Source organism: Hemitrygon akajei, chromosome 5, assembly GCF_048418815.1.
Source record: "Hemitrygon akajei chromosome 5, sHemAka1.3, whole genome shotgun sequence".
Lineage (NCBI taxonomy): Eukaryota > Metazoa > Chordata > Chondrichthyes > Myliobatiformes > Dasyatidae > Hemitrygon > Hemitrygon akajei.
In genome coordinates this window covers 151,684,081-151,706,921 of record NC_133128.1, presented here as the reverse complement: position 1 = coordinate 151,706,921, position 22,841 = coordinate 151,684,081, and the positions used below count along the sequence as shown (strand labels likewise).

The 22,841-nt window shown below is 40.8% G+C and overlaps 1 protein-coding gene across 3 annotated transcripts in view; it reads left to right on the top strand.

Annotated features, from left to right (window-relative positions):
* Positions 1–22,841, top strand: part of kcnh3 (potassium voltage-gated channel, subfamily H (eag-related), member 3) — a 612,109-nt gene that overhangs the window by 342,764 nt on the left and 246,504 nt on the right. For all 3 annotated transcript variants that reach the window (XM_073046887.1, XM_073046888.1, XM_073046886.1), the window contains one exon: positions 2,156–2,405. In XM_073046887.1, the coding sequence (XP_072902988.1) occupies positions 2,156–2,405 (250 nt within the window). The remainder of the gene's footprint in view (positions 1–2,155; positions 2,406–22,841) is intronic.

Sequence of the window (22,841 nt, the reverse complement as noted above, 5' to 3'; positions counted from 1 at the left end):
CATCTGAAAACCCCACATGCCAGACTGGTTCACCATCTACAACTAATCTTGTCACTTTGGCATTGCTGCCATAATAAGCAGTTTTGTATGAAATGCAGACCACCATAATGGGCATCACCAGTATGTCCCTTTTCACCAGTGCTCATGACATTCCAGTTTCATTATCTCATCTACATACTTCTTGTTCACATCGTGAACAAATTGCAGCTGCATTTGCATTTTGCCAAATTTAAATTTCTCTCCAAGCTGTAATAACAAGTGCTCATTCCACATCAAGAGCCAGGGGATACTGTGTTAAGTTTGACACTTTGTCAAGCTTGTGTTCCTTCAGGCAGACTTTGCCTGAAGGGCAGATAAGGTGGGTGGAATTACCAACAGTTCATGGTAGTTCAACTTCTGGATCATTGTGGAGAGCTGTCACACAATCTGTCCCTATATCGCTAGGGCTTCACCTGATGCATACACATTACCACGCCATTGCTGATTAATCCATTCTTGCTGAACTTCTGTAAATGTGTCCTACACCAGTGCCTGTGTTTGCTTCAATATTTTGTCCTGTTGCTATCATAGTTGTCTGCAAACCACTTCATGTCACTACCTATTAACAGAATTGCAATTACGATTTCTTCAGTGACTCCTTAGCGTACATTTTTATGATTATTAATGAGGTTTACTGTCTTATTGTTCTGACACCTGTAGACTGTCACCTCCTATAGTTATTATGCTGTCCTGGCTTTTCCGGCTGATGCTAGGTATCCTGTTTTACAATTAAAACAATAAATTGTCTATAAAGGATGCAGTTGGGCTGAACAATTGTCCTGATGACAGTGGAAGGGTTTCCCACCAAAGCTGTCTTTCTGCATCCACGTGATTCAATTGTGATGACCTTATCTTCAGGCTTGCAAACTGTTTGCTGAAATATGTACATACAGTGTTCACAGAAAAATATATGTTATTCAGGCATAGCAGCAATGACTTTGCATGCCCTGTCAAAGGTGGAATCCTGCATGTGGAAGAGATCTAACTGAATGTGCTCATCTGCAAGTCTGCAGACAAGTCAATCTATCAGCACTTCATTTTGCTGCAAAATATACTGTGAAGTTGTATTCTGTAATTGAGTTGCATGCATATTGTTTCTTAAGGCCTGTGGTTGTTTGTGCTATCTTTATAAATCTCAAAGAGTTTTGATATTCCTGAGTTAAAATTAATTTGTAACATTTCAACAACTACACTGAATGGGAAATTATTTGCCCTGCAAAATGCAAGAACCCTATCACCATCAGCGTGACACCTTTTCATTCCTAAATCACCTTATTAATGCAAAGTCACACTCACCTATCATTTCTGTAATATTGATAGCACAGGAAAACACATTCAATTGTCCTACATGTTTAATTTCAGTGAGTTGCATAAAAAGAAATGCAAATTATTTTACTTGAACATGGTTCCTAGTTCACCAGTGTTAAACAGAAAATTAATTTGTCTCTGCTATCATTTGGACCGCTCACTTAATCTCTCCTTGTATTATCTTTACAATGCACTGGTCCCATCTTCAGGATTTACAGTGCCTCATTATTTAGAGTCATCCACAAATTTGGATATACAAAGCTCTTTTCCTTCATTGATAAATGTTTAAATATCTGTGGCAAAAAACCAGTCCTCATGTAACAGCATTGGCAAATTGTGTCCTACAAAGATTATTCCACGTGCCCCTATTTTCTACCTCCTACCTGTTAACCATTTCAAAGCCAAACACATTTATTGTCAAGGAATGTTTAAACTATACACCTTGAAATTTGTCTGCTTACAGGCAATCGCAAAGCAAGAAACTCTAATTACCCAATTTTTTAGAAAATGACCAAAAACCACTGTGCAGAGAAAGAGAGAGAGAAAAAGAAAAAAAAACAAGTTGTCCAAACAATAGAAGCAAGCCAATAGTATCCCGAATCAGACCAAGTTCCAGATCCGCAGCCGGAGTAGGCCCAAGCCTAGTTAGAGCCTTGTTTTGCCTATCTGTGATTGGTGCACAATTGGGATCTTCCCATTCCAATTAAGTTTCAGTATAATTACTGCATTTTGAATGTTTGGAAATTATCTTGGAGGCAGTTGTAACAGTACATAAAGCAATTTTTTTTCTTTTCTTTGTTCTAAACAGAATGTATTTGGAGAAAAGCCAGCACTCCCAGAATATAAAGTTGCAGCCATTCAGAAATCCAGGTTTATTCTGCTCCATTATGGCACTTTCAAAGCCGGATGGGACTGGCTGATCCTCTTGGCAACGTTTTACGTTGCGGTGACTGTTCCGTACAACGTCTGCTTCAGCGTCGGCAGAGATGATCACCCTGCTGCTTCAAGGAACCCACCCAGTGTGAGTGACATCTTCGTGGAGATCCTCTTCATGCTTGGTAAGAACTTGATCTCAAATTAAAATGTATCCCCAAACAAGCCCTGCGAATACCAGTAGCATAGGGACCCAGAAGTCTCTGGGGAGTTGCATATTTATAAGGAATTTTCTATGGTGCAGGAACCTTTGAATGGCTCCAAAAATGAATATTGTGGACCACTTTGCACAAGTGGTCGTGCTGCGCCATCTTCTCTGAGCCTTGCACTCCATACTACCTTCACTGAGAAAGTAGCATGTTAATGATCATCACGCTGCCCCATCACAAACAATTACACTCATGAGCTGATGGCATTTAAACAAATTTTCATACCGTTGCCATTTAGACTAAAATAATAGCCCACATAATCTGACAGCAGTGCGATTTGTTGTGTTGAGACTGTTTTCTTTAAACATGTTTGTTTGGTTATTTCGGTTTCTCTTTATTTTCCTTCCTATGCTGCTTTGAATGATTTGCAAGTAAAATTGGATTAAAACCCATGAGTTGGTGTTGGGAATCTCTAACTACAGAAACATATAAACTGATAAGCCAACTTTTAATCAAGCTGACAGATGGACATAATAGGAAATAATACAATGGTGGATAACACTACAACAATACTTCTTTCAAAGAAGAGTAATGAACTGGATAAATCATATTCACTGGACACCAGGGATTAAAACTGGTCTCTTTTCCCATTGTTTTAAAGCTCATATGATAAATAAATTCTAATGACTATGCAGAGGAGTTCAGAATATATGTTCTAAATCTCTTACATTCAGCTTGGAAAAACTAGCACAAATTAACCTACATTTTCAAATTAGATCTCGTAAAGCTGAATCTTTAAATAAGCAGATTATATGGTGCCAAACTACACTTCTCAGAGTTGTACAGGTAACATTTTTCTTTCTGCTATTTTCAGTGTAGAGTTAAGGCAATAGTTCGGTTTGATTCCATCTTTGTACCTTACCGACAAGGAAGTCCACGAGCTCCCACTCAGTCTTGTTAGAAGGATGAGGAATTAGGGAGAGAAGCTTTCAAAATGGTTTGCATTAGGAAACTATGTATGCTATCTTTGCTTTTCAGGGAAGTGCCACTGCTGATCAGAGTTGAAGATAATGACAAAGCTAAATAGTACTTAATGCAGTCCTGACTGTGGTGTTGAGCAAGCTATTCACTATCTCGTAATCCTTGTATATAAAGCAGGGAGTAATAATGATTTTATAAGTGATAAGTAGTAGTCTTAATAAGAGCACCAAAGATGTCTAAATTTATTCTTCAAATGTAAATACATCTTAATGAATGGAGGGTCAAATATTAGAGAGTTAGGCTTTAGGGATTATGAGTTTTGGTGAATAAGCAAGTTTTTCCCAAGGGTAAACACAGAAAAAAGAAGGCAAATGGAATGGTGGCCTTTATTGAAATAAGGAATAAGTCTTGCTTGAGCTATTCAAGGTGAGGTCGCATGTGGAGAACTGCTAACAGTCTAGTCACCTTATTTTAATGCTTATCTTAAAGAGGAGGTTTATAAGGTTGATTCCTGGGAAGAACGTTTTGTATCTGCAAGTGCCATTGCACTTGCATTAGCAGCCATTGTCTCAGGATTAAAGATCAATATTTAAGACCAAATATTATTTCTGATCCGCTTTCTTATGTGCTTATGACTATTTACATTTAGAGGGATTGAAATTGTGGTTGTGATATCTTTCAAGACAGACATTTACGTTTTTAGCTGTAGAACATTATTGAAAAGCATAGGAGATGACTGAATGTTGCTTGGAGCTTTTGGGATTCTGAGTTGCTGACACAGGAAATTGTTGCAGCAAGGAAGATAACCGGCCCAGTAAATATAATGTAACACAAGGTTTAATGGTTTATTTTATCTATTTTATAGAATTCACTTGAAAGAAACTTTAAATCCTTCTGGAAGAAAATCCATTATAAGAGCAAAGTGGAAACAAATGTAACACTATTGGGCTTTTTCAGTGATATACCAATTTTCAATATCAAATGACACTTGACATTTCCAAAGTTTGACTTGCTCATTACAAGAGCAAGTTGGAAAATGAAAGCCATTCGGCCCATCAGTTCCACACCAGTTCCCTAAAGAGCAAGCCCATTGCCCTTCTTAATTCCCTGTAGCTTTGTAACTTGTTCTCCCACATGGCAATCAACATCTCTTTGATTCTTCCAACATTTGCCTATGCCAAGAGTTCTTACTGAAGCCAAAACCTATTGGCATGTGTTTGAGGTAGAAGAAGACTGGACCACCCAGTAAAAGCCCCTTATCCCCAGAAATCTGTTCAAATTCCACACACGCAGGTGGCTATTGTGTGGTTTCCTTAAAATCTGTAACTGAGAATTAATTGCTTAAAGATCCAACATTTCTTAATAATTTCCATGGGACAGGAAGATACTGAAATATGCATATAGAAGGAAGATTGAAAACCTGGCTGAGTGCTTCCACAACAACAACATCTCACTCAATATCAGCAAGATGAAGGAGCTAATGATTGACTTCAACAGGAGGAAACCAGAGTGATGCACCATCAATAACTCACTCTGAGATGAAAGAAGCGAGATATCGGCTTTTATTGACTGGAAGAATGAACAACACTACATCCTGGAGAATGAGGCCGGGCTCAGGCCTCAATCGCCTTTATACAGGGGTCCGTGGGAGGAGCCACAGGAGCAGTCCAGACAGGTATATGTAGTTCACCACACAGAGGTCCCGGAGCCAGTTCTCATCGAGGGATCAGAGCTGGAGAAGGTCAGCAACTTCAAATTCCTCAGTGTTATTATTTCAGAGGATCTGTCCCGAGTCCAGCATGCAAGTGGCATTACGAAGAAAGCATGACAGTGGCTCTACTTTCTTCGAAACTTGTGATGATTTGGCATGTCATCTAAAACCTTGACCAACTTCTATAGATGTATATTGAAGAGTATTATAACTGCTTTTTTGCATGTCATGGAAACATCGCTTTGGGTGGAAAAGCCTATGAAAAGTAGTGGATATAGCCCAGTCCATCATAGGTAAAAGCTTCCCCTCCACTGAGCACACCTACATGGAGCGCTGAGGCACATAAGTATCTCCATCATCAGGTCCCCCACCATCTAGGCCACGCTCTCTTCTTGCTGCTGCCATCAGAAAGAAGGTACAGGAGCCTCAGGACCCACACCACCAGGTTCAGGATCAGTTATTACCCTTCAATCATCTTGGTAACTCCACTCAACTTTACTGAATTGTTCTGACAACCGATGGACTCACTTTCAACGACTCTTCATTTTGTGTTTTCGATATTTATTGCTTAGATATTATTAATCCTTTTTTTCTTTTTGTATCTGCACAGTTTGCTTTCATTTGCATGTTGCTCTCCATATGACCACAAGAGTGTCCACAGTGTGTTCTGGTTTCCTCCCTCATTTGAAGAGTTTCTGATTAGGTTTAATTGTGTTATCATTGGTCATGGTGAGTCGCATATAGTGCATGAGTGAATGGTAGAATCTGGAGAAGATGATGGCAATGTGAAGTAAATGGTTGCAGGGAATTGGTGTGGTGGAACTGGGTTGCACTGTGGACCAAATGTTTTTCTCCTGTACTATAAGGCAATGTGGGATATTACAGCATAAAGTGTATACCATGGCACCCACATTTGAAGATCAACTGTGCCTTTATGATACCTGAAAGATATTAAGATGACTATTTATAGTGGCCACCTAAAATAGCCAGTCAGGCTTTTGTGTGTCTAAGTGAAAGAGCTCAGATATGTTGATGCAGAAATATGATATTCTATTTGGGCTGTTGCTTGGTATGCTTTTCAAATTCTTCAGAAGTTATTAAGATCCAAGTTGCAACAAAAGACTGCTAATGTGTTATCACTGCTCTGATTGATTCTTAATATTTGACAGAACATTGTTGCTGTAGTTGTGGTCATGTTTTAATTGGACAATATTTATATATTACATTGATTGGCTGGATTGTCCTCTGTCTATCCTAAACCCTTACACTCAGATCCTGTGTTAACTTGATAGATACATTTGCCTACTGTAGCCCCACGAGATCCATTATACCAGAGGTCTCCTGTAACAGTCCTTCTGCAAAGCTGAGCAAGTAGACACCATGCTTTGGATAGCAGAACCTGCTACCCTACCCACAACTCCTCAGCAACATTTAGATGGAATTAAGAAAGTATTAAAAGTAATTTAAAATAAATATGGTCAAAATACATTAAACCAGAAGCATTAGACTAATATAAATTAATTAAAGCCAAAAATATGAATTAAAAGAAAGAGAAATAAACTCAAAAACTTAGAATCTTGGAGTCACAGCAAACTACAAAGACCACACCTTACAGCTTACCTCACCTGTGCCAATTATGATGCCTGCCTGTACTAATCCCATTTACCCATATTAGGCCCGTATTCCTCCACTCCTTTTCTATTCAAGTACCTGTCAAAGTGCTTTTACGTGCTATAAATGTATCTGTCTTCAACTGTCTCCTTTGGCAGCTTGTTTTAGAGAGTCTTCATCCTGTGGGTGAGAATTTATCCCAAGGTTTCCCTTTAAATTCCCCCTTCTCATTTTAAGCTTATGCCCTCTAGTTCCTGACTCATCTGCCCTTGGAAAAGGTTTTTGACTATCTACCCTATCCTATGCCTCACATCACTTTATAAGGTCACCCCTCAACCTTGTACTTTCCAGTGAGAATAAACTCAGCCTCTTTCTCTCCTCATAACTACAGTCTTCCATCTGAATCTGTTCTGTACTCTCTCTACTGCCACCACGTCATTATGCAGTATGGGGGACCAGAACTGAACACAATACTCCAAATACAGCCTGACTAATGTTCTGAACACCTGTAAAATCCCAACTCTTCCATTCAATGCTTTGGCCTACAAAATAATCTGAACTATTTTAGTGAAGCTCGGCAATCCAATTTAAATTCGTGGGTAACAAGAAAATTTCATTTAAGGATTGTTATAAAACTGAGGATCTGCTTTCAAAACTTCCACTCACTCGGTCAATGGTGATTCTAGTGACAGAGTGGGTTTGCTAACTTCCAGTTGTGTCATCATCCTCCACCTTGCAATGAACATTTCTGCTGAACACTGGATTTGGATGGAAAATAGCTCATTATAAAACTACCAACTACTGTATATTAGAGCTTAATCCAGTCCATTATAGTGGCACAGGATGCTCAATATTAATACTGGGTTAATCTTGCAGTGAAGCAACTAATTTGATCCAGAGTGGAGAAGTCAGCCATTTTGCAAGATGACATTCATAAACTGGCAATGAGCAAATGAACTTTCCTTTACATGGAGTTATTTGCAGCGATGGTGATTATTATTCAACCTTCAATCATCATAAATATACAGAAATATCTTGAGTTTTGAGTGTTGTTCTGCAGTATATTATATGAATAAAATATTCACAGAGATTCTTTTAAAGTAAATATTATGTAGATACTGCTTCTCAGTCAAACTATCAGTTTACTTTTGCAGAGCACAATCTGCTTCCAAACATATCAAAGATTTTGGCTCTTACTTTGCTGTTATAACAGAGGTTTCAGCATTGTTAGTGTTTCTGATTTGAATTATTGATTTGCTTTACTTTTTCCAAGTGTCCCATTTAAAATTTTAGAAAGGGTGAACATTTGTCAAGGTTTTTGGCAGATTTGTTGTGACTGATGCCTATAAAAAGATCAGAGTTCAAAGTAAATTTATTATCAATGTACTTAATATACTACCTTGAGATTTATTTTCTTGCAGGAATTTACAAGAAAAAAGAAATACAACAGAATTTTACTAAAAGCTATACATAAACAGATAAGGATTGACAAAAAAATGTGCAAAAGAAGATAGACTGCAAATCAAAGTATTATTGAGATCAAGAGTTGTAAAGAAGTGAGTCTGGAGGTCATTGAATCAGTACAGAGCAGTGGTGGGTGAAGTTATCCCCACTGGTTCATGAGCTTGATGATTTAGGGTAAAGATGATTCCTGAACTTAGTGGTGTGGGACCGAAGGCTCCTGTAACCCCTGCCTGTTGATAGTAGCAAGAACCAGCCATGCCCTGGATGGTGAAGGTCTTTGATGATGGATACTACAGTGCTCCATGCAAATATACTCCATAGTGCAGTGAGTAAATTAGCATAAAAGAAAAATGGCACTAGTGGTAGATGGTGATATTTTGTGAGAAGCTCGCCAAAAACCTATTGGATAAAAAAAGGAGCAGGAAACCAAACCTACCTCGATGTGTGTATAGGAAAAAAAAAATTGTGGGTTTTTTTAGTCTACGTGAGGCCAACTAAGAGAGAAACTGCATCTACAAAAAACATTAATAACCATGCACAAATAAGATAAAATCCAATTTCAGAATTTTAAAATATATTACCAGTTTTGTCTGCATTTGTTATAAGTGAATATATTTTGTTCGTATCTTGAATTTTTAAATTTGTTGCAAGCTTGATTTCTCTTTCAATTTGCCAAATTATTCAGGGGCTCTCAGATAACATGGGGACAAAGACAAAAAGATGAATTGCCTTTAGAAAAATATCTTCCTTCCACTATTTCATTCTTCCCCTTCCTCTTTTAAAACAACTTGGGTCCCATGTGACCTTCCCACATCTGATGTACCTCTTCCTTCCCCTGGGGGGACTGCACATTCTACCACGATATAGTCTAACGTACAGAGAGCACCCAATATTACTTAAGTTGAGACTTAAGACTCTGCCTTAAGACTAGGGCTTAAGACTTGAGACTAAGTCATCTCTACCTGCAAAAAGGAGTGAGAAAATAAAACTTCACAAATAAAGCAATTTGTGTTAACGCTATTTTGATTTTGAAGTAGCTAACAAGCTGGAACAGTCTGGTGTAATTTAGTGTCCACTGCTACACAATGAAGAGCTCATTGATGGCTCTTTATGCAAATGCCTCTTATTTTCTGCCGGATGTAAAAAATATACTCCAGTAGTGTGCTGTGGACCTCAAGCTAATTCCTTTTACTTGTGTTCACATTTATGCCAGGATAGTATCTGAATCTGCAATGAAACAAGATGATCACTAAACTACATGAAGGTTGCAGGCAGCATTTTTGAGGATTAGTTCATCTGAATGGGAATGTAGCTTAGATTCATTACATCCAACTCTAGAGCTTGATTATCTGACACAATCCCCTTATCACCCAACTATACACGTTGAGCTTATAACTTAAGGCTCAGATTGGATCAAGATGAATAGGCACTTTATGAATAAATTTATAAATCACTGCTCTTCACTCGCAGAATGTATGCTGTTTCCAAAACAGATGACCCGTAGGGCACCATGGTAGCATAGTATTTAGTGCAACACTATTATAGCTTGGGGCATTAGAGTTTGGAGTTCAGTTTTGATGTCTTCTGTAAGGAGTTTTTATGTCCTTCCCATGAGTACGTGGGTTTCCTCCGAGTGCTCTGGTTTCCTCCCACATTCCAAAGACATACTGGTTAGTAGGTGAATTGGTCATTGTAAATTGTTCTGTGATTAGGTTAGGGTTAAAAAGGTGGTCAGTACAACCCAAAGGGTCAGAAGGGCCTGTTCTGCACCATATCCCTAAATAAATAAAATGTGTTGATAAGCTAGAAGGCGACACGAAGGAACTGGGCCTGGGAGGTTCACCTGAGCCAAGGATTATGCAAAGTGAGTAGCCTGGGAGGGAGGGCCTACACAGCAATGCCCCACAGAAAGCAGCAGACAAGTGAATCGAAGCTGTATGAACCATATCACAGCACCCTGGAGACTGGACCTTGAGAATGACATTATAGCACTTGGAAAAGTAATTGTTTGTACATTGATTCACTGATAGGATTTGGTGCACTGGTTTAAGAATCTGCCGGGGCCCAGCTGTAGCAATTGTACTCATTAACTCACAGTGGATTGATTTTTTTTCTTGTCTAAGCCTCCTTAAGCTGTCAGAATTAATTCTGGAGATCATTCTAAGCTTCAGGGCATGTTGCCTGATCACGACTGCTGACCAACACTCCACATTAATTATACTGACGGGCCTTGGGCAACTCAGATATCTTCAGTTTTAGATTGAAGAATGTCCGGTACAAATGCAAGGATTTGGCCCAGTCCAATCTTTGCAAGGTAACTCACAAGCAGAAATGGGTATAGTTTGCCATGCTCTCTGTGGAAGAGCAGGGGTTGTGCATGGTTTCCTTGAAGACAATCTTTCCTCTCACGGACACCAGAAGCAGATTGGTTTAAACTGCTGTTGTGGGGTCTTCCTGTGGCCAGAGGTGGGTAGGTGGGTGCGGGGGGGGGGGGGTGTAACAGGGTGACACCACAGTTGGCCCTGCTGCCCCACAGGCTCCAGATTCTATCCCGTCCTCTGGTGCTGACTTCATGGAGTTGCACGTTTCTCCTGTGACTGCATGAGTTTTCTTGGGTTGATTCAGTTTCCTCCCCACACAACTATAAATAATGCTTTAATATACTGTAGCTTAGCAGGAATAATTATCAGGAAGAGGAATTGATTGGCATGTATGGGAGAGAAAATAAGTGGTAGAGCATAAGGTAACATGGAGAAGCGAAATGGGACATGTGGGATGGGTCCCTTGGCAACCAGCATTGTCCTTTGGGCTGCAAGGCCTTCATAAGCAAAGAAGAAAATGATTGCAGTTCTTACTTACTTAGAAATCTTAAGGCAGTTCAGAATAATGTCATGCACGGGGCAAAAGGTTTTTGAATCAATGCAGGATTTTGGTGTGAATGTATTTTTGCAATTTTACAAACACTGTTTTTGTAAATGTACAAAACACTGTATCTGCAAATGTACAAAACACTGGTTTGATTGCACTTGATATACTGCGTGTATTTCTGGTCACCATACTATAAGAAGGATCTGGCGGTGCTGGAGGAGATTCTCCAGGACGTTGCATGATTGGAAGGACTGAAGTTATGGGGAGAGATTGAATTGGCCAGGATGGTTTTCCCTGGAGGGAATTTGAGTGAGGGGTCTTATCATAGTAGATCGAATTATACAAGATATAGATAAGGTAAAAAAATCAGAATTGTTATACCTTGGTAGGGTTATTGAAACAAGAGAGCGTGGATGCAAGGTGAGAGGAAGGACATTGAAAGGGGATTTGAAGGGAAAATTTACTTACACAAAGATTGGGGGAGTCATTACAATCACCGTGTTTAAGAGACATTTAGACAGACATTTAAATAAGCAAGACATAGAAAGACTTTGACTTTCTATGCCTTATAGATGGGCAAGAAAGTCAGTGTAGTCATAGTGGGCCAAAAAACTCTTTTCTGTGCTATATAACTCAATGACTGGCAGATTTCCCATCACACCAAACAGATGAAAGCTCCTGGCTGTAAAGGTACATATTAGTGAGTAAATAAAATCTTCAGCATGAACGGGAAAAAAAAATGCTTTGAGAGAGATTCCCAAGTAAAAATAGGGGCAGGGACATCTTAAACAAGAGAAAATCTGCAGATGCTGAAAATCCGAGCAACACACACAAAATGCTGGAGGAACTCGGCAGACCGGGCAGCACCAATGGAAAAAAGTACAGTCGACGTTTCGGGCTGAAACCCTTCTTGTTATTTGTGCTGCTGAAAATGTCAGGAGTAATTAACAGACCAAATTAATTATTACAAACACATTCCATAATACTGAATAAAAGTACATTAATGTGTCTCAGAGTCAATGATAGAAACCAAACGAACCAACTAGCCTAAAAAGTGTATGCTAGTGGATTTCCTGCACTTGAGCCTCCCGCTGACCTCAATTTCCCCTTTCTCAACCTGACCATCCTGTAACCTCATTTATGTATCTAGTCTCCCCTTGAATGCATCCATGCCGTCCTTATCAAATACTCTTTGTGATAGACAGTTCCATTCCATGCTTTCTGCATTCGCTGAATAATGACATTTTCTAAATGCCTTGCTTCAGTCATCCTTGTGGATTTTCAGATACCCACTTCTGCATCAAGTTCAAGTTCAAGCTTATTGTTGCTCTACTATACACATGTATACAGCTAAATGAAACATTGTTCCTCTAGGGACAAGGTGCAAAACACAGGATGTATAGTCACACAAAGTATATAGAGTCACAAAATGCTATTCCCTGAGTGGCATGGCCTGAAGGTTGACAAGTTGACATAAAGTTCGACAGCACAATTATAATAAAACAAACAGTCATATAAACATGTGAAACAGCAGGAATAAAAGATGAGAAGTGTCCAGTGCAGGATGAGAGTGCGTCTGTGAGTTTGGGGGGTGGGGGGTGGTGAGTGTTGGCAATAGAATGTGTGTATATGTGTGCTGGGTGGCAGCAGGGTGTTAGGATGTCTAATAGCCTAGGCAAAGAAGCTGTTACCCAGCTCGATAGTTCTGGTTCTTATGAAAGATGGGAGGGGTCGTTTACAATGTTGCAGCCACTGAGTATGCAGCGTTTCTGATATATGTCCTGAGGTGAAACCTTATTCATCACATTGATCAGTGCCTGATCCATAATCTTTTGTAAATTGTTTACTTAGAAATGTTCTTTTTTGTGGCTCATGACTCCTAGTTTCAATATTCCTTGGAGGTAACAGTACCACAAGATCTTGCATAATTTTAAAGTTAGTAAGATAAGGGAACTTCATCTCTTCCTGATCAACAGAGACTAATAATTCTGGAATCAGCCTCATGAATATTTAATGACACCCTACTTTGACATCAGTTTGCTTGTTGGTGATGTTACATTGTACTCATCCCCTAATATATGATGCCTTTTGGTCAGTTTATATTCTGTATATCATTATTTTTTTTATTTCTCTATCTATTCCCCTCTCTGGCTTCATGGCAGCTCCTCATTAGTTCTTCTGCCCTTCCAACTAAAGGAAACACTGGTTTCCTCTGGCGACATTCTGCAGTGGAATGGTTTAAGCAAGTTGTTCCCAGCGTGGAGAATCATAGAGCAAGAGCATTAATCCAACATTGTGGGCAGTGTAGGGCATGTTGCAGGACTGCTTAGGGATAGTTTCTCGGCTCCCATGCTCAGGCAGTGAGATCTTGAATTGTTGAGCGTGTTCAGCCAACTGAAATAATGTCATAATTCTGTCATGTCATATATCATAGACTGGCCTTGGATTATCTGTGGGAGGTAAATTGTGCAAGGGACAGGAAATAACACACAGCTGTCAGTGAAGGACGACATTGGTTACTGTTGAGCTGGAGTAATAGAAGCAGGAGAAAACAGATCAGTTTCTTTCTCAAATGTACGCTTGAAAGCTCCTCATCAACTTGAACAATGCTGGGTTGCTCCTTCGGCATTCCAGAGCAACCTGCTGTCAAACTAAATGTTCCACCTACTTAACAGGGAGTATTTTATGGTAAATGCACTCTTCAACATTCAACGGATAAGGGCAAATGAGGAGGCAGATTAATAGCTCCAACGAGATTGTCCAGAGGTTAGATGAACTCTCTGGATTGCTGTAACCCAGTTTCATTTATTACTGGCAGTTCACCAGGAAATGTCGTCATATAACCTGTAATATGGTGACCACCTCACCACAACCCCCGCTCCACAAAGACACATTGGCATGGTGTACACACAAATGAACAAGCTGTGATAGAGCCAATATCTGTGTAAAAGGATTGCTGTTTAGCCGTCTGCCCTCATCAGCTCATTTACGTTCAAAACTATGGTGAGAGAAAAGAACAACCTATTAAAGGAAGAGGAAAAAAATCAAAGGAAGGCGTTCTCATCATAAATCTCCCTCAGTGTTTATGACCACTACATGCTGGACATGAAGGCATCTGTGAGTATACAAGGAGCAGACTGGAGAATCTCTAACCCTAAGTATCACTAATAGAGCATAGAACGGTGCAGCATGGCAGAGGAGGAAGCTCGTTGGCCCACGATGTCTGTGCCAACCTTGCCAGATGAAATTAATCCCAACTGTGCTCACACGCTCCATATCCCTCCATTCCCTTAGTGTAATGTACCTGTCTAAATGCCTTTTAAACATTCCTAACACGCTCCATATCCCTCCATTCCCTTAGTGTAATGTACTTGTCTAAATGCCTTTTAAACATTCCTATCATGTCTGCTTCCATCACCACCCTGGAAGCACATTCCGGGCATCTACCATTCCCTGTGTGTAAAGAAATAATAGAACTTGCCCTGAACATTGACCTTAAGCATTCTCCCTCTCAATTTAAAGTTATGCCCTCTAGTGTTTGATGAGTCTACCTTGAGAAAGAGACTCTAACTACTGAACCAGTCAATGCCTCTCATAACTATATAAACTTCTACCAGTTTTCCTTTCATTGAGATTATTGAGGAGAATACTCAGCTGTGTTATGTGATTTCCTTTGCAAAAGCACATAAAACCAGTTGCTTCAAATCCAAACTAAAACTAAATGCTGGCAATACTTAGATCAGATGGCTTTTGTGGGGAGAGAAGGGTGTCAATATTACAGAGAAGACCACAAGACTTAGCAGCAGAATTAGGCCATTCAGCCCATCAAGTCTACTCTGCTATTCCATCATGGCTGATTTATTATCCCTCTTGACCCCATTCTCCTGCCTTCTCCCGGTAACCTTTGATCTCTTACTAATCAATAACCTATCAACCTTGTCTTTAAATGTACCCAATGACTAGGCCTCCATAGTCATCTGTGGCAATGATTTCCACAGATTCATGACCCTCTGGCTAAAGAAATTCCACCTCATTGTGGCAAATGGGATGGAATTTTGCAGCACCTTACGCCATCATCTCCATGAGTTTAGCATCCAGGAAAGATAAGAATTTAAAAATAAGACGTATCTGTAATTATTTTCAGTTGGTAGATTGCTTCAAAGTCCCACACAGAAACACAAACTATGGAAAAAAGTGAACAGGGTTGTTGATCTGCTTTATTGAAACTGGGTTCAAAGTGGAGTACTTAATAACTTGTCCCCTCTTCATCTGCTGGGTCATTAAAAATCAGAGCAATATGAAGTCAACTATCTGATTTTCACTTAATATAAATTAATATAAATTTGTAACATCTAATAGCTAAAACGCTTTTGATGAATATTCCATGCCAGCTTTATTAACAGATTTGCAATATTTTCCAAGTTCTCAGTTCATATTCACAATATTTACATCAAATTAAAACTTTGCCATCCTTGTCCAGGTTGCACTCCAGCCACTGGTCTCAGAGGGCCTTTGGAGAGCCAGTGCACACCCTGTTCTCTCTCTCCAAGAACATCCAGCTGTGGATATATCCTTGCAAGAGAGGACAGCAGGCACCTTGGACAGAATGCTCATCTTTAAAACCCTGAGTCAGCACTGTTTTGTGCAGCACTCTCCATCAAAAGTCCCAAATGTAAAGAGAGCTCCAGTGGGAGCCCTTTGCTGCTCGAGGCTGATGAAGGAAGGAAGTGGGTAGTGCGCAGAAGCAGTCCTTTTAGGCATCCATTAGTCTCGTGAGGCCATAGATTTGCGCCTTGGAAGGTTTCCAGGGCGCAGGCCTGGGCAGGGTTGTATGGGAGACCGGCAGTTGCCCAAGCTGCAAGCCTTCCCCTCTCCACACCACTGATATTGTCCAAGGGAAGGGGACTAGGACCCAAGCAGCTTGGCACCGGTGTCGTCGCAGAGCCTTGCTCAAGGACACAACACGCTGTCTCAGCTGAGGCTTGATCCAGTGACCTTCAGATCACTAGACCGATGCCTTATCCACTAGGCCACGCACCAACAGAAGCAGTCCACACAGGAAATACCTCTGTACAGCATTAATTCCTAAGTGATGATGTTTCACAGGACCAGTGACTGAGCAGAGCCCTGTCCAATGAGCAATTCCAGCCAAAGGTGGTAACCCAGCTGGGATTACTCTTCTCTCATGAGCTCCCTCGACACCACTGTGATAGGATGGCTGGGGATCTCAGCCATGAACTCTGATGTTCTTAACACTACCCTGCCATATTCCCCACTTCCCCATGCCATATTCCACTCACCCATGATCCAGAACGTCTCATTAATCTTATCGTCTCTTGTGGTCTTATTAATTCTACAGCTTATTATTGTTTGCTCTCATTTGACTTTTGTTCTGATGAACATTTTGAGAAGGTTTCTCTTCCCTTTTTTTCAAGCATAAAATGAGGATTTGTATCAGTACCTATTGGGACTGCAAAAAGCTGCCAGACTAGCAGAGAGGAATTGTTCACAAAACTGTTGCTACAGTTAATACCCACTGGAGTTGCCACCTACAGATTTTACATCATTTTTCCCCGTTCCATCACTAGAACTCCTGCCAGTTGGTGTTTATTTTAGTATTATATCAACTTAGAAATATATTTGCAATTAATTGATATACCATATCTGTGAAAAGTATTATATGCTATTAAGTTCAGAAAACTAAAAACAAATGAAAGAAACTTAGATCAACTTAGATATTTTATATCAGCTTAGATATACTTACTACCTGTCACACCACTAGTGTTTAGGGCAGCAATGAGGGACCTCATTGAGGCCACAGTTTAAGAATAAGGGGTAGGCCATTTAGAACAGAGTTGAGGAAACCCATTTTCACCCAGAGAGTTGTGGATCTATGGAATGCTCTGCCTCAGAAAGCAGTGGAGGCCAATTCTCTGGATGCTTTCAAGAAAGAGTTAGATAGAGCTCTTAAAGATAGCGGAGTCAAGGGATATGGGGAGAAGGCAGGAACGGGGTACTGATTGTGGATGATCAGCCATGATCACATTGAATGGCAGTGCTGGCTCAAAAGGGCTGAATGGCCTACTCCTGCACCTATTGGTGGTCTATTGACCTCCATCTCTGTCTGTCCTTGGCCACTCAGATGTACAAGGATTCTTCATTGTTGTTTCTGCAACAATTTTGTTTGACCAGTCAAGGTTGTTAGCCCAGAGTTGAATCCCCGAACCTGGAGGACCAGAAGACCACTCTTAGTCTTTGACCTGTCTGGCACTGGTGACCCTATCAAGAGCCAAAGCATAAAGCCCTGACTCCAGCCAGCTTAGCTCTCCAAGTCATTGAAACACACAAGCCTCCAAATCACGACAAGGTTGTGGAGGAACATGGATCTACAGAGGCAGTATTGCTTGAATCTCATTGCTATCAAGGTGAGTCCATGAGCAGTGACTTGGAATGTCTTTGAAGCATCAAAATGCCACCGCAGAGGATATGAGGAAATCTGGACACTAGATTGGAGTTGCAAGAAAGGTTATGGGAGCTGACTGGAATTAATATAAAGATATGAGTATTGAAGAGACTGGAACAGTTAAACACACATTTTCAAAGGTCAATCTATGTTTGTACAAAAGCAGAAAGTAGGTTTGTGCACTTGTGGAAAACAGTAGAAAAGAACAATATTGAAAGAAAGGTTATTGACCAAAAAATCATGACAAAATACATATGATTTAAGTTAGTCCAAGGTTCTTTCTCCACCATGTAGGCCATTACCCCCAAGAGCTGCCAGAACAGGGAAGGGAAAGCAACTTTCTTTTAACATCAAGATACAGGCAAGAGTTCTTGACATATTTGTAGCACAGGGACAATAATTTGTATTCAATCAAATATTTCGGCAGACTTTAAGAGCAATTTTTAACATCTTATAAACATGAGGCAGTCTGTGTCGCCTGCTTGTGGTTATTGAAGCTTTTCCATTTCAGCTCCCATTGCAACTGCAGAGCATGTTCTTCCCTAATAAAAATTCTTAAACAATTGGAGTAATATTCAAAGTCGGTGATGAGGGGAAGCATTTACATTGATTAGTTACTGATCAGGCTCCAGACAGAGTAGCCCATCTGTCAGTTTTAGAACATAGAACGTACAGCACAGGAACAGACCCTTTATCCCACAAAGTTTTGTCAAACCAAATGAGCTTATAAAATGGCCAATTAGACTAATCCCTTCTGTCTACATAATGTCCATAACCTTTCATTTTCCTCACACTTATGTGGCTAAATGTCACATAGAAGTCCCTAGTATATCTGCTTCTATCACCACCCAGGCAGCTCATCCAGGCATCCACCACTCCCTGTGTTAAAAAAAACTTGCCCCTCGCATCTCTTTTGAAATTACTCACTCTCACCTTAGATGCATGTCCTCTGGTATTAGATGTTTCAACTCTGGGATAAAGATGCTGTCTGTCTACTTCATCTATGCCTCTCCTAATCTTATAAGTCTCTATTATATCTCCCATCAGCCTCTGCTGCTCCAGAGAAAACAACCCAAGTTTGTCCAACCTCTCATTATAGCTCATGCCTTCTAATCGAGGCAGTATTCTTCCGCACCCCCTCCAAAGCCTCGACATCCTTCCTAGAATGGAGCGACCAGAATTGTACGTAATACTCCACGTGCAGCTTAACTTGAGTTTTAGAAAGCTGCAACCTAACTCCCTGACTTCTGAAGTCGAAGCTTTGACTAATAAAGGCAAGCATGCCATATGCCTTCATTACCATCTTATCAGCCTGTGTAGACAATTTCAAGGAGTTGTTCTTGGACAACTCAAAGCCCTTTGTTCCCTACATCAATTAAAACAGATTGTGCAAGTTAGTATCACATAGAGCACAGTTAAATATTTAGAGACAGATTCCCCTATAATTTTCCTGGTGAATAATCAGGGTTTACTGATTTCTACGAATATTTTGAACCCATGCAAACGGAACAAATGACACATTTATTAGTGTTGCAGCGTTTAATGAGCCTGGATATTTGAGTATCACAAAGTCTTTTATAGAGCAAGGAAAAGGATCAACTGTAACAAAAAGTTTCAGATGCCTTCAGCGTCACCCCACAATGCCAACTCAAACACAAGCACACATTGTGCAAGGGATGAGAAGGCACAGAATGAGCATTGAATGCTGGAGGGGGTATTTCACAGTGACCAGGTAAAACCAAAGGGCCACACAACAGCATAGTGGCCCACATTATGCTATTACAGCGCCAACGACTGAGGTTCAATTCCGCCACTGTCTGTAAAGAGTTTGTACATTCTCCCTGGAATCATGTGGGTTTCCTCCAGCTGCTCTGGTTTCCTCCCACATGCCAAAGAAACAGAATTGTTCACGTGAGTGCAATTAGAAGCACGGGCTCGTTTGGCCAAAAGGGCTTGTTACTGTGCTGTAAATCTAAATATCTAAAATCTCAAACTTCAGCTTGCTGAAATGGATGTTACAGGGATGTTCATTCCCTATTCAAGAATTGCCCATAAATTGTATCCAATCCATGAGGAGCTCTTGTAAAAGCAGTTCCAGTGCCCAAGACTCACTCATTGACTGGGCTCAACCAATATGAGTGGCCACTGTAAAGAAGCAAAGGCTTGGCTCTGTTCGAGCAGGATACCCTACACTTGCAGATACACCATAAGAGCTAGCGTAATAAATCAGCTTCTTCGGGGCAAATAGAGAAACAATAAAATGCACCCTGTAGCAAATTGTCTTTATACGGCACTGTCTTTATAACTTTTAAAATGTTAGCCGCCTATCAGTCAGTCTTGCCGCAGCAAGGTTTGACTTCCTTTGTATAAAGTTATCAGCAATTTGGGAGTTGGAGTTTAGATTTTGTTCTTAATTTGGCCTTCATTATTGAATCATATTGATTTAGAGTTCTATGAAAAATAAGTTTTTCTTGGCTCCAAGGTGACATGTTCCTTCTTAACTTGGCCACCTGAAAATCAATGCACCTGGCACTGAGTCAGAACAGAGTGGTGACATTTATAAGATTTAAAGCAAAGAGTGGCATAAGAGACCCAGTTGTCTGCTTGTATCTCTGGAATGCATGCTAATTTCTGAATCATAAATTTTGAGCTCAAATCCCTGTTCAGGATTTCAATGTATAATGCATGTTGATCTTTTCTGGTTTCATGGTCAGTGGTAAGGACCCAGCGATGCTATTCAAAATAATCAAGGAGTTACGCTATTCAAAGTGCCTCTTTCAATTAATATCAAAAGCAGTTTCATCATTTAGGAGCTGATAACAATGTTCCTGCCACTGGATTCTATTTTTGTTGACCTCACTCGTACCCTAAATGATACGCTATGCTATGCAGAAAGTGACTGACGGATTTCAGCAGTCCCTTTACACAAAGTATGTCAAAAGAGCAAGTATTAGAGGTGAGGACCAATAAGATGTTGTTGATTTAATGTTAGTTACTTAGATTGCATCTATTTCTTTTATAAGAAACTATGAGAGCAAATTAGGTCCCACTATAATGACTAGGATGACAGTGAGATTTTTCTTACAGATGTGTTGTATTGTCCTTGTCATCAGTATCAGTCAACATTTTCAGTTTGCTAGAGGGGTCTTAACTGTCTGTTTTTGATTATAGGCCCGCCAAGTGCAGACAGCACATCAGAGTAGCTGAAGTACATTGTCTTTGACAGTGCAGGTCATAATTCAGAGACATAGAACACTACAGCAAAGAAACAGGCCCTTCAGCCTAATTAGCCCATGCCAAACCTGCCACGTCCCATTGACCTGCATCCAGACCATCACCCTTCATAGCCCTCCTAACCATGTACCTATCTAAATTTCTCTTAAATTTTAAATGTTAATATTGACCCCATATCCACCAGTTGTGAGTGAAGAAATTCCCCTCCATGTTCCCCTTAAACATTTCACCTTTTACCCTTAACCCATGACCTCTAGTTGTCACTCTTCCAACCACAGTTGAAAAAGTGTGCTTGTATTTACCCTATCTATGCTGCTCATAACTTTGTATACCTCTATCAAATCTCCTCTCAATTACCAACACTCTAGGGAATGAAGTCCTAACCTAGTCTCTATAAAGCAAACATGAGGAAATCTGCAGATGCTGGAAATTCAAACAACAACACACACAAAATGCTGGTGGAACACAGCAGGCCAAGCAGCATCTATAGGAGAAGCACTGTTGACGTTTTGGGCCGAGACCCTTCGTCAGGACTAACTGAAAGGAAAGATAGTAAGAGATTTGAAAGTAGTGGGGGGAGGGGGAAATGTGAAATGATAGGAGAGACAGGGTGGGAAAAGGAATAGTCCAGGTACTCTTCCCCCCACCCTGTCTCTTTCAAAAATGCTATCCCCTTCTCACAATTCCTCCATCTCCATTGCATCTGCTCTCAGGATGAGGCTTTTCATTTTAGGACAAAGGAGATGTCTTCCTTTTTTAAACAAAGGGGCTTCCCTTCGTCCACCATCAACTCTGCTGTCAAACACATCTCTCCCATTTCCCGTACATCTGCCCTCACCCCATCCACCCGCCACTCCACTCGGGATAGGGTTCCCCTTGTCCTTACCTACCACCCCACCAGCCTCCAGGTCCAACGTATAATTCTCCGTAACTTCCGCCACCTCCAATGGGATCCCACTACCAAACACATCTTTCCCTCCCCCCCTTTCTGTTTTTCACAGGGATCGCTCCCTACGTGACTCCCTTGTCCACTCGTTCCCCCCATCTCTTCCCACCGATCTCCCTCCTGGCACTTATCCTTGTAAACGGAACAAGTGCTACACCTGCCCTTACACTTCCTCCCTCACCACCATTCAGGGCCCCAGACAGTCCTTCCAGGTGAGGCGACACTTCACCTGTGAGTCGGCTGGTGTGGTATACTGCGTCCACTGCTCCCGGTGTGGCCTTTTATATATTGGTGAGACCCGACGCAGACTGGGAGACCGTTTCACTGAACACCTACGCTCGGTCCGCCAGAAAAAGCAGGATCTCCCAGTGGCCACACATTATAAATCCACGTCCCATTCCCATTCTGATATGTCTATCCATGGCCTCCTCGACTGTCAAAATGAATCCAAACTCAGGTTGGAGGAACAACACCTTATATACCGGCTGGGTAGCTTCCAACCTGATGGCATGAACATTGACTTCTCTAACTTCCGTTAATGCCTCTCCTCCCCTTCTTACCCCATCCCTGACATATTTAGTTGTTTGCCTGTTCTCCATCTCCCTCTAGTGCTTCCCCCCCACCTCATTTCTTTCTCCCGAGGCCTCCCGTCCCATGATCCTTTCCCTTCTCCATCTCTGTATCACTTTCACCAATCACCTTTCCAGCTCTTAGCTTCATCCCACCCCCTCCAGTCTTCTCCTATCATTTCGCATTTCCCCCTCCCCCCTCTACTTTCAAATCTCTTACTATCTTTCCTTTCGGTTAGTCCTGACGAAGGGTCTCGGCCCGAAACGTCGACAGCGCTTCTCCCTATAGATGCTGCCTGGCCTGCTGTGTTCCACCAGCATTTTGTGTGTGTTCTAGTCTCTATAATTCAGCTTAAGTCCCAGCAAAATCCCTGTAAGTTTTCTCGGTACTCTTGCAATCTTATTTGCAATTTTCCTGTAGGTAGGTGACCAAAACTGCACACAATACTCCTAATTAGGCCTCACTAACATCTTATACAATTTCAACATTGCATCCCAACTCCTGTACTCAGTACATAGATTTATGAAGGCCAATGTGCCAAAAGTTCTCTTTATGACCCTATCA